The sequence below is a fragment of the Ruditapes philippinarum genome, unplaced genomic scaffold (assembly GCF_026571515.1).
Source record: "Ruditapes philippinarum isolate M1 unplaced genomic scaffold, ASM2657151v2 ctg1267_1_1_1_1, whole genome shotgun sequence".
NCBI classification, from domain to species: Eukaryota; Metazoa; Mollusca; class Bivalvia; order Venerida; family Veneridae; genus Ruditapes; species Ruditapes philippinarum.
The window spans coordinates 430,180-443,125 of NW_026859684.1; the positions used below are offsets into that span (position 1 = coordinate 430,180).

The following is a 12,946-nucleotide window of genomic DNA, read 5'->3' on the forward strand; positions in this document are numbered from 1 at the left end:
TTGCTATTAAAAATCAGTGGTTTCCTTTTGAAGTCTCTGAATGCTATAAAATTCAATGACAGATAAAAAAAGTCAATGTTTGTTATGTAAGTGACTGGATGCTACAGAAATTTACAGTTTGCTATGAAAGGCTGCTATAAAGTCACTGGTTGCTACAAAAGTCAATAGTCATTATTGAAAGATTGTAAAGGAAAGTCAATGGTTCTTTTGGAAAGTCAATGTTTGCTATTGAAAGACAATGGTTGCTATCAGAGTCACTAATTGCTATATGAAGTACTGTTTGCTATGAAAGTCAATGTTTGCTGTAGAAAGTCACCGGTTGCTATGGAAGTCTTTGGTTGCTTTAGACATTCAGTGGTTGCTATTGAAGTCAATTGTCGATATTGAAAGTCAATGGTTGCAATAGAAGTCATTGGTTGCTATGGAAAGTCAAGGGTTGCTACAGGAAGTCACTGGAAAGAATGAAAAATCACCGAGTGTTAAAGAAGCCTTTTGTTTCAATTGATAGTTAATGGTTGCTATGTGAGACACTAGTTGCTATGTGAAGTCATAAGTTATTTGGAAGTCAATAGTTGCTATGGAAAATTGCCGGTTCCTATGAAAGTCACTGTTTGCTATGTATAGTAAATGGTTACAATGGTAGTCAATAATTGCTATGGGAATTCATTTGTTGTCATGGAAGTATATGTTGGCTGTGGAAAGTCACTGGTTGCTTTGGAAAGTCACTTGCTGTCATGGAAGTATATGCTTGCTATAGAAAGTCACTGGTTCCTATAGTTAGTGGTTATTATAGAAGTCAGTAGTTTCTATAGAATATCAATGGTACAAAAATTTGGTTACTGGTTGCTATAGAAAATCAATGGTTGCCATGGAAAGGCAATGGTTGCCATGGGAAGTTAATGTTTGCTATGTCAGTCATTTAGTGTTAAAAAAGTCTATGGTTGCTCGGGAATGTCAACGGTTACTATGTGAGTCACTGGTCTGTTTTCCTGTACATGGAAATCAATTGTTGCTTTGAAAAGTCTATAGTTGCTATGGCAATTTACTGGTTACTATCAATGGTTGTCATGGAGGGGCAATTGTCGCTATGGAAATCAATGTTTGCTATGGATGTAATTTGGTTGCGATGGAAGTCACTGGTTGCTATTAAATTTTATTTTGCTATGGAAAGCTAATAGTTGCTATGTGAGTCAATGCTTACTATGGACAGTCACTGGTTGCTATTAGGAAAATCTATGTTTCCTTCTGGTGGGGCCAATTTTGACACCAATGGTATGATTCAAATAATTTGTTGAGGTTGACCTGACTTTGTTTCATATTAAATTTCGTCAGATGTAGTCCTTGCAGTTTTCAAGGAGAGTCTTTAAGTATTTATAATATAAGAAAAAAACAACATGACCCCCAAGGGCTATAATTTGAATAAACTTAGTAGAGGTCTCCTAGATAATGTTTAATGTAAAAAAAAACTAAGCTTAAGTTCTTGTTGTTTGAGAGAAGAAATTGTTTTTTACCTAATACATATAAGGAAAATCTATGCTCAACCTGATGTGGTCAATTTTGAGCCAAGAGCTATAATTTGAACATTTTTTCAAAAAGTATATATACAATATTTGATACCATATTTTCAATAAATATCTGTTATAATAGAAGTCTTTTATGCCTTTACTAAATACATATAAGATAAATAAATGACCCCTGGGACGGAACCAATTTTCACCCAATGGATTTTGTTTGAACAAACTTGGTAGACATTCCCTAAAAGATGTTCCATGCTGAATATCTAAGCTGTAGCTCGTTGGCTCTGTTAGAAGATTTTTTTGTTTTTGTTTTAACTACCTGTATACATATAAGTAAAATCAATGACCCCTTGGGACAGGACCAATTTTGATCCCAGGTGTTTTATTTGAACAATCTTTGTAGACACTCACAGAAGATGTTTTAATGCTAAAAGACTAAGCCTTAGCTCGTTGGCGTTTTAAGAAGATCTTTTTGTTTACACTCTATAAATGTAAGGAAAATCAATGACCCCTTTGGGCAGGGCCATTTTTAATACCAGCTTTTATTTGAACAAATTTGGTAGACACCCACAAGAAAATGTCTCATTTTAAATATCTTAGCTCTTTGGGTTTTTAAAGACGATTACTTAAGTTTTTTTTTCGTTTGGTTGTCATGGCAACCAAAGTTCTGCATGTAATTCAATTCTTTGTACAAATTGTAAAGGTGGCTACAAAAGAAACATTCCTGTGATGTTTTGATGAAACTGGCTCAGCGGTTTATGAGAAGATGTCGTTTAAAGTAAAAGTTTACGGACGGACGTCCAGACGAATAACGATCACAAAATCTCACTTTGTGACAGTTGAGCTAAAAACAAGATCGGCTTATAATCTTGATCATATGATACATTTCTCTTGCCTTTACCTTTTCTTATGCATATTTTGCTGTATTTTCATTATGCCACTATGAATCGTTTTAATCTGTATCCACATACATTAAAGTATACATTTCTTACATTAAATCACGAACATTTCCTTGGTTGAATAATTTTCTTTTGCCCGTTAATGTAAGGCAACTCGTTAAATCGTTGAAGTGTTTGCATTTGTTATTGTATTTAATTTGCATTTGCATAAAGGAAGGTCAGTGTGTTAGTTTTGGAGTAAGTTAGATAGCAGGAAAATGTTTTCAAGATACATGTAATGTCACCTAGTTCGTTTAAACAGCAAATAAAATACAACCCAAACAAGAAACCAACAAACAACAAAACAATGCTAATTAAAAGAGTATATATACCAACAATATTTACTTCAAAGAAACGAATATCTATTAAATATCTTTGATAATTTATAAAGAAAGATACATGTAGTTTACTTCTACACAGTCACTTTATTACAAATAGGAATAATCACACAATTGCATATTTCTGTATTTAAGTACAATGCTGGGAACACTGTTGTGCCGATTTACCATCAGACATGTCACAGAGTATGGCATCACACTTGACGGAAACATCATGCGTACTCGTCGTGTCAAATACTTTAAACACAAACTTCGTCTCGTGATCAGTCTGTGACAGGAGATGAGTATTTGTGTCTACTTCACACCTTTCAAATAAATTTAAAACACAGTTGTGATATACAACAAATGGTAATGTTTAAGCATCTATTGTCTGCTTGTATGTTTTTTTTTCTTGTATGTTTTTTTTCTAAATATCCGTTTAAGTCAAGTCAATATATATTTATTGTTGAAATGTATATACATGTATATATAACTTGCTTGAGATAAACAATTTAAAAAAAATCTTTTGATAATAAATACTAATTTATATTGGAATCAATGACTTCGTCGAAAAAAAAAAGAATAATAACGAAAACCTACAGTTGGAACGTTGTACTGATCAACTTTTAAAAGATACCATATCACTAGACCATCTGCTGTTGAGAGTGGTTTGTCAGATAGAAGTTCTTTGATAGAAGTACACTATGATATGAGTCGCGTCATGTCAAAACCAACATAATAGGTTTGCGACCAGCATGGATCCAGACCAGCCTGCGCATCCGCGCAGTCTTATCAGGATCCATGCTGTTCGCTTACAGACAAGAAACTGCTAGCGAACAGCATGGATCCTGATCAGACTGCGCGGATGCGCAGGCTGGTCTGGATCCATGCTGGTCGCAAACGCACTATGTTGGTTTTGTCATGACGCGGCTCATATTTTCTAACTTACCCGTTTTTAATGAGGTAATATTTTCCACCTTGTATTGTCATGTAACAAGTATGTAACCTCATCTTCATGGTCCAGTCAACGTCAGTGATAAATGACTTAACAAACACATTTGTACCAACTGCTACTCTTATTGGATTTCCAGATATTGCCTGAAATTTTTATTTGGAATGACAGAAAATGTTAACTTTAAGCTAACATTGATTTTTGATTACAAATAGTTTTATTTCTATCAGTTATTAACCAGCAAATATTTGAATCTACATGTTACATGTATTATATGCTAAATAAAAATATGTCATTTCATTTAGAGTTCTTCTTACCGTACCTGCGAAAATAATATTCTATTTCAAGTGCAGACATTTGAATGCTACTTTTTGTCAGACATTAAATTAATAAACTTGAAATTAAGAACTATTAGCATTTTATAATATGGTATCAAACACTTCAAAATGGAAAACGTTTATCTTCTCAGAAGAATATATGTGTCTGTATTCTAAAAATAACTAGAAATACAAAATAATAATGATAATAAATAATTAAAACAAAAGAAACAACTCGGTCTTCTGTTACAAGTGTTAGTGACGTGATCACTTCTTATTAAACACAACAATAATTTAAATAAAAAAGGTTTATGAAAATGTTTGGTTCACAAATAGGCTATAATTTGTCAAAATAGAAAAAAATGAAATTGCGTTTATTTCCCTTTAAACTTAAAACAAACCACTTACCGTCATGAAGTTTGGGTCGGAGAAAAAATGAGTACTAATATTGTAATGGCTACTGGTATTCAGTACTGAATTAGCGTTGTCAATGTTCTGATTGGTGTATGTGACATTGCTGTGAACGAATTGGTCTCTTGGAACTAGACAGTGTAAATCAACTGTCCAATTAAAACTCCTTATGATGAAAGAGTAATCAGGGTCGTGAAAGGCATAAACAAGCTGGTTGGTAAACATGATTTCTTTGTCCGTCACCTGTTATAAAAACAGCATGGACACATTTCATCGAATTTCAATATATTCTTTTTTAAAATTCTTTTAATACATCATTGAAATATTACGGACTTAGACAAAATTATGACGAGCTTTGATAAGATTTAATAACTATACACCTTGTTTAATCATTATATTAAGTTTCTACGGAACTTATTTTTGACTTTATTCCAGATCGAATGTGTACGAAGTTTTAAGCTTAGATACAAACTCCCGGGTCCGTAAATGAAATAATTGCAGTAAGCCATTGATTCCCTCAAACTTGACATAAAAACCTTATAACGTTGTATAATATGTATGAGCAATGTCATAGTGAATGACATATTGCCCGAGGTCATTTTTTTTTTGCCATTGAATTCACATCATATTCAAGTGCTCAATTGTATGGCGGCTGATTTCTGCCATTCCATATCTTCGCGTCTTTGCCTCAAAGGCGAAAAAACGAACATTTGCCACTTTTTCGAGCCTTTGTGTCGTCGTGTCTTCGCTCCAGAAGACGAAGAAACGATAATTGGCCACGTTTCGGAGTCTTTTTAACGTCGTGTCTTCGCACCAGAAGTCGAATATTATAATAATATAAGTAAAGATTAGTTATCTGTTTTTAAAAATATATGTTCTAATCTTATTTTTATTACACTTTTGAATCATAGAGAAGGGGTTGGGGGACAGGACTTGTCCCGGATGTCTAGCTCCTATGCTTTGTTTAAAAACAGAAATTGTTTTCTGATTTAAAAACCGAAATGTTTCTGATTTATACCAAAACTTGTTTATTTGAAAATAGGTCATTCCGTCATCATAAACATAAAACGTGTATTACGGTTGAACATACACCTACCGATCAAACTTATCAACTGTGTCGGGGAATCAATTCATTTATTTTATTTTCTTGAGAGTTGTTACTTTGGCTTGTAAGCGAGAGACTGCAAGTTCGAATCTCAGTCATTGCGGGATCTGTTTTGACACATATGCATCTTTCTGATACCAACTACAAAAGTTCGTAAGAAAAGCAAATGAGAAAATAAAATAAAAGGTAACGCACAGTTTTTGTTGTAAAACAACCGTGAATGTCATGATAAAGAATCAGTTGATGACCGGACTGTCTGCCTGTACATGTATTATCACCAAGGTATATATCCGACGACACCGATCCTGGAAATCTAACACAATCATTTGATTCCATATTTATGGTAATACGTTAACAGTAAGATGTTTAGAAAAAGAGAAAAGTATTAAAAGAAATATTATACCATAAATCAAAAACCTTTTAAGTTGCCTTATTTTTTTTATTTTTACTCTTTTTTCCGTATTTTTGTTGCTGTTTATTTGCTAAAGTTAAGTTCTTTCGTATTAGAAGTTTTATCGCTCCTTGCAAATACATGCCTTGAATTATAATAAAACCTCATTATTCAAACCAGTTTAAACAAGTTGTGGAAGACATTTTCATACATTTAATTGTAATAGGATATAGGTGATGATACAGCAGTTTTGGTAAACACGATTTGGATGTAATTATTATGCAAAGAAGTGACATTTAAACTGCTTATTAAGTATTTTATATTACCTGTAGTTAAGTTTTTCCATATCTACCGTAACGTTCCAGTTATTTGGAGAACAAGATGTATGAATGATACTGTTTAATGCTGGTGCTGCAACACAATCACAACATAGATGTACAATTATATCATTATTCAGGAATAGGGTGTTCCTGTGAAAGTATTGAGTATGAAAGGACAAATCAGATTTTGAGGCGTCATTTATTTAATTATCCTATTTAGATATGAAAATATTACTAGATTCAGACAAATTGTACTTTTAACTCTAATATTATGAAAACAAGACATTTTCAGTATTTAAAAACTTTTTAAGTCTGAAAATTGGTTGTGACTCTCGCAGCGTTCGTACAATCTATACCATTTCTTAACAAATATTTGTATAGGTTAAATCCTGTCACGAATAAAATATTTTCATAATAGATGTACATTTTCAACATACCACAGTTAACTTCAACAATATCTGACGATGGACATTTACTTATATCTCTATCACTTATTTTGCATTCAGAGATAGAATGCTCTTGTCCAGTACATATTATATGACGTAGTCCTGTCGATGACGTCAAGCTTCTATGCTGCACTGTTGATATTGCTCCAGGACTTAAATAAACGCTCAATTGTTTTATAACTATCCCACTTTGCATGTATACAGATATGTAGATAATTAGAGTGATTATGAAACACGGATTTTTTATCAGTGTAAAGGTGGCATAAAGCTCCTTTCGTTGTCAAATTTAGCTTAATTTGTTATATATTTCAAAAAAGATTAATTATAAAAATTATAAAATTATGGTAAGGATAAAATATAAAAACTGCCTGCAATAAAAAAGCAAAACAACAACAACAAAAAAAAAATCAAAAAAACTTTTCTTATAGAATTGTCAATGAGTCACGTGGGTTCTTGATAATTTCGCAAAGAAGAATAAAAAAGAAAAATAATAAAAAGAAATTATAGCAAAATGATTTGTATAATGCCACTGTACAAAAGTCTAATCAAGTATAATACTCACATTTTTATAGCAACAGTTTGACGTTACTTTTTACAGAGACAATGTTAACATGTCTACAATATTTGATTTTTAATATAATACATCTTTTCATATACATTCTTCACATATAAAAAAAACCTAATTATCGACATTGACATGTACATTGTACTTTAATATTAAGGTACTGATGTTTGCAAATAGTATACATTGAAAATTGTCTGATATAGATACGACTGTAAAATGCAATACTTACGGCAACCCATATTTATCGTAACCGAGAGTTTTACAAACAACTTTTGCTACATTCATATCAATGCTACCACTACATGCTTGTGTCCAGTGTCCATCAACGAGCAATTCCAAAACACCAGATTTGGAACTTGTATTATTAGCTAGTCTAACGTCGACAATTGATGTGACTTCAATTATAATGTTAAAATAGTTTGTTTAATTTGAGCAATGGAAAAGAACATATACAAAAAAGATCCGAGTTGAAACAAATATTTAAATTATATAAATTACCTTTAATTTGTAAATATGGTAAGTAATATATTATTATTTAGAAATTATTATCTTATTTTTATTATGAAGCCAGAAAAAACGTATCATATAAATGTATCATTGAAAACAGTTAACATATATACAGTCTGTCAATTCTGTATTAAAGACCACATCAGTTTAAAAATCTCCCTGAAATAAAGACCACTCTTCGCAAACCATTCATTAAATAGATAAACATTATAATAACTTCTAAATAAAGATCACCCGTCTATAAAAGGCCATGATCAACTTCTCCTTTAGATGGCCTTTATTCACAGGTTAGACTATAGATGAGCATTTATTATTTGGATGATTTATAATGCGGTGAATATTTATAACTAGGACAGCTTTTCATGATCTTACATTAATGAATATTAATCAGAAATGAAAATGTATATAATTTGATACATTTTACAAAAATATGTTTTAAAAAGTTTATCATATAATACTTGAACTTAGTCATGGCGTAAATTCATGACTAAACTTTTATTTTTGAATATTTATTATCATAGATGTTGGGGTGTCAAATTATGACTTGTTTCTCGACTATAATTTGAACGTGTTTAATTGGACTATAACCTATATTTTTATATTTTAATGCACGTAGTATTGGACTCCTAAATCATGTTACATTAGATTTGTAACATACTGTTTTCTGATATGATAATTATACAATATATTTCATTATACCATTCATCTTCCAACCAAGGGGAAGTCCGTACGAGTCCTTGTGTTTATATCCATACAGTATCATACCAAATGTGACACCAGGCTCAATGTGGGAAATATGGTGTTTTCCGCTGCTTATTGCAAATCGTATTACACTGTAACTCTGTAAGTGAAATAACATACACTTTTTGATTTAGGATTTTACAACATACAGAAACCTTTATTACCTTTTAACTAATGATATCAGACACGATGTGTATTTTATTTCATTAGGTAAATACAAAGTTAAATTTATCATACTAGAAAACGTTTTGAAACAAGTAAAGAGAATATCTGTCAATATTTTCTTCCCTATATCAAACATTTGTAATGAATATAGTTATCATACATTCGTGTGAATGCCGTTTGTAAGACTTGTTCGTTTTTCATCTGATCTGCTAAGAGCACGACCGTCCAAGCGAAGACCGGCGGCCTTGTTGGTGGGAATGATGACTGACCCGTGATGACTTATAAAATGTGTCGGCGTCTCGAAATAGTATTCATCTAAATAATGCTCTACCGCTGGGATTGTAACCATAAATGGGTCACCTATATCGTTGTCTACATCATGCCTTTCATTGTATTGAACAACAAGAACTGGATAAGTTCCTTCAACAACTGCAATATAGTCTTGTTCAATGACATATTCGTAGAACTCACCACGGTCAAGGGTTGCGCGTACAGTACCTGCTATTGCTATTCTGTTTGCATCTTGTGATGATATGATTCTTATTCGAAAGTGTCGTTTAGTTCTGAACGAAGCAACAATATATTTTGATTTCCATGTCTTTACTGGTGGCACTTGCTCGACTAAGTAGTCACAAGTATCTTGCCCTTTTGGAATTTTTGCGCATATGTTTCCAGAATGTGAAAAAAAATAGGGTTTTTCCTGGTGGGTTAAGGTACCCGTCCCGGTCCCGACACAATGCTGTATAGGAAAAACCTTTAAAATCTGTCCAATCTTTAACTGAATGGTTTTTTTTGGGTTTTTTTTTGTAAGAATGGGGTTTAAACCCCCTACAGGGGTTTTTGGGCTGGGAAATTTCAAAAGGGTTTTGGGTTTACGTGTGTGGGGTTTTTCGGAAAAGAAAAACGAAAAATTTTCAAAAATTTGCTTCCTGTAGATGGTTTTTTAAGAAAATCACAAAAAATTCCCGCCCCAATATTTTTCCCCTTTTTACCTTTGAACAAGGGGAAACCCAAACTGAAAAACACTTGTTCATTTTGGGTTTAAAAAAAATAACATTTATTTGGGTTGTCACTTTGCACAAATTTTTCCTTTCTTTTCAAAATTTTTTGCACTTGGTTCTTTATTATTTTTGAGTCATTGATAATGGGTACGAACTGTTTTACCGGATTGGATTAGTTTTACTTTCCTTCATTTAAGATGGGCAGGAGCTTCAATCAAAACATGTGATGTTTCTATTGCAGAAATGTACATATGTAAATAATATTCATTACTGCCTTGCAAATACGGCTCAGGTATGGCAAACACAAAGTTTCTTCCACCACTCCCTGAACAGAAAAAATAAGATTCAATGGTGGATTTTGAGATTGTTTATGAAAGAACCTCTCTGCCTCAACACATTCAGCGCGAGAGTAACTCTGTTGTAAAAGTATAACAAAATGACACACGTTCTGTAATTGGTCTTATTATCTTTAACGACCAGCAAATGCTGTCATATGTACCCTTTGTAAAAACAGATATTTGAAGGCAACGTTAATGTTTAACAAAGTTTGAATTTGTTGTTATTTATAGAGAGATATTGAGAATATTTACCCCACCTCTTTCTCTTTCATTTATTTTAATTTTGTTTAATCAGTGTGTTATCATGAAGACTTATTTTACATAAAAAGCAAAATGAAAAATTGTATGTATACATACATGCTGATGCTCCCCCTAAAAGCGAGACAGACACTAGCTGAAAAATACACACACAACCACGTTACTGTTATATCTGTTGAAGTGATTATTTTTTACTATATTTTAGGATATACGTATGGCCTGGTTATTTTAAGTTCCAGGTTAGGCAAAACAGAAAAGAATTCAGATTTTAGATATACATTGATACTTGATAATGGTAAAATGCAACAAAAAGGAAGTTAAAATAACAACAAAAATCTTACAGTGATAAAAATGTCCATGGCTTCACCACATAATTGTTAACTTGCCTTATCAGTTGTCAAAAGTCGACTTAGATAATATCTTATCAGAGTTCATTTTAGTTCATGTCTTATTATGAAGTTTTATTTTATAAATGAAACGAATATTTCACTTAATGGGAGCCAGCTGGTCTATTTCAAATGTTTTCAGTAAACATTCACGATACCAAAAATCTAACATTAATTAAAGAGTATAAGCAAAATTGCTTAAATCTTAACTATTAAAAGGAATGTTAGATGAATAATTAAACATCGTTTACATCTTCGGGTTGAAATAAAATAAACAGTTGTATCATAGTTTGGGGACCTTTCTGTTGAAAATGTGTCAGAGTTAAATCGTATACATATACATGCACAGTGCGGTAACTGGAGTGCAGGTATCAGTTACCCGCACTCCAGATCATGCCCATTGATTGGTTCATTTTTGCCGGGGTTTACATATTGTGACGGCAGAGAAAGGGAAAGCGACAGACATGTCATATTCAGATGTTCGTTCATTGGTTCATTTTTGCCGGGGTTTCATATTGTGACAACAGGGAACGTGTTTTTATGTTTGACTATGATACAAAAGAGAAAGAACACCAAAACACTCGGCAATCTGATTAATACTCGGGGGGCTACGCCCCCTCGTACAAATCAGATAGCCTCGTGTTTCGGTGCTCTTTCTATTACATAGAGAATGATAAGGAAAGTATCTAGTGTTTAGAAGGAAGTATTTGTAAAGAAAGTTTTTTAAATGTTTGTTGTGATTCAAATTAATGTATTATACATTATGCAAATAAGTCGTATTACTCATATATATCCATTTCTTTCAACGTTTATAAGTTTAATTAATACTGCAGTATTAATTTGAACATAAATTCAGGGGAGACAATAATAGTTCATTTTCATTTGATTCAAACAGAGTATACGATCTTTTATTAAAGCAGTATACTAATGAAAATGAAAATAATATGTGTTAAAGTTATATTTGTAAGAGGGTCATATATCAAGAACATGTACTTTTATTATGATAAACAAATAAATTTACACAGTCTTTTCGAAGACTGTCTTACCACTACCTGAAAGAAGTTTTTCATTTTTTACTTTCAGGACATCAACTTTACACTGTACATGCGCTGTAGACTGATGAATGTTGTTTTAGGTGGTCTCATTATTCTATTTGGAAGGCCATTATTCATTTTGCGGGCCGATTATCACCGTCCGGCCCTTCTCTGCCGTGTATTAATATCTTAATATTGAGAATAAACTTTCTTGATAAAAACGGAAGCTATATTATTTTGCCAATACACACAATGCATTACAATCAATGTTAAATGATTTGAATTTATACTGCGAAACATGGAATCTAAAAGTTAACACATCTAAAACTAAAATAATGATATTTGAACAAGGTAGACATTCAACGTTTAACTTCATTTTCAATGGTCAGACCTTAGAAATTGTTAAAATGCTTTAAATATTTAGGCGTTTATTTCTTTAAAAATGGACATTGGAATCGGACACAAAAGCATCTTGCTCAACATTCATCATTTTCTATGCATAACCTTTTTACAGTATTTAACCAACTTGATCTAAAGATTCAAGATAAATGTAAACTGTTTGATACACTAGTTGGATCCGTCTTAAATTATAGCGCAGAAGTGTTTGGATACTATGATTGTAAACATATAGAACTTGTACATTGTAAATTTATTCGAAAGATCCTTTGTGTCCGTAAATCAACAAATCTAGATGCATTATATGGAGAAATAGGGAGATATCCAATGGCAATATACCGTAAAATCATAATGTTCAAATACTGGATTAAAATACTTAAGTCACCTGATAACTCAATTCTTAAAAAAAATGTATAACATGCTAAAAGAAGATGCAGATAATGAGCTATCATACAGAGAAAAAACTGGGCTTATCAAATAAAAAATATATTGAACCAAATAGGAATGTCTTACTTTTGGCTACAACAAGATAATTTAAATATAAATGTATGTGTCATAAAGCAAAGAATTTTAGATATCTACAAACAAAATTGGTATTCAAGTATTAATAACTCTAACAGACTTTCGTCTTACAGTCATTTTAAACACGAATATCAGTGCGAAAAGTATTTAAGCGTTATAAACAAAGATAGCCATAGGATTATTTTAACCAAATTTAGACTATCAGCTCATAATCTCGAAATAGAAAAAGGAAGGCACGATAATATTCCAAGAGAAAACAGAAAATGTCGAAATTGTTCATTAAATTTAGTAGAGACAGAATATCATTTCTTATTAATAT

General features: G+C 32.0%; 1 protein-coding gene and 1 long non-coding RNA gene across 2 annotated transcripts; both read right to left on the reverse strand.

Moving 5' to 3' along the window:
- Window positions 1–2,829: 2,829 nt before the first annotated feature.
- On the reverse strand, window positions 2,830–9,362 carry LOC132757501 (uncharacterized). The gene is made up of 9 exons (XM_060748804.1): window positions 8,853–9,362; window positions 8,486–8,627; window positions 7,509–7,674; window positions 6,706–6,866; window positions 6,275–6,359; window positions 5,753–5,870; window positions 4,450–4,695; window positions 3,722–3,870; window positions 2,830–3,098 (listed from the first exon to the last, which is right to left on the reverse strand). The coding sequence occupies exons 1-9, from the start codon at window positions 9,039–9,041 to the stop codon at window positions 2,924–2,926; spliced, it is 1,431 nt and encodes a 476-aa protein (XP_060604787.1). The 5' UTR covers window positions 9,042–9,362; the 3' UTR covers window positions 2,830–2,923.
- A 510-nt stretch (window positions 9,363–9,872) lies between these two features.
- On the reverse strand, window positions 9,873–10,740 carry LOC132757508 (uncharacterized). The gene is made up of 3 exons (XR_009629464.1): window positions 10,631–10,740; window positions 10,389–10,425; window positions 9,873–10,018 (listed from the first exon to the last, which is right to left on the reverse strand). It is a non-coding gene; the product is annotated as an uncharacterized LOC132757508 (long non-coding RNA).
- Between the last annotated feature and the right edge of the window lie 2,206 nt (window positions 10,741–12,946).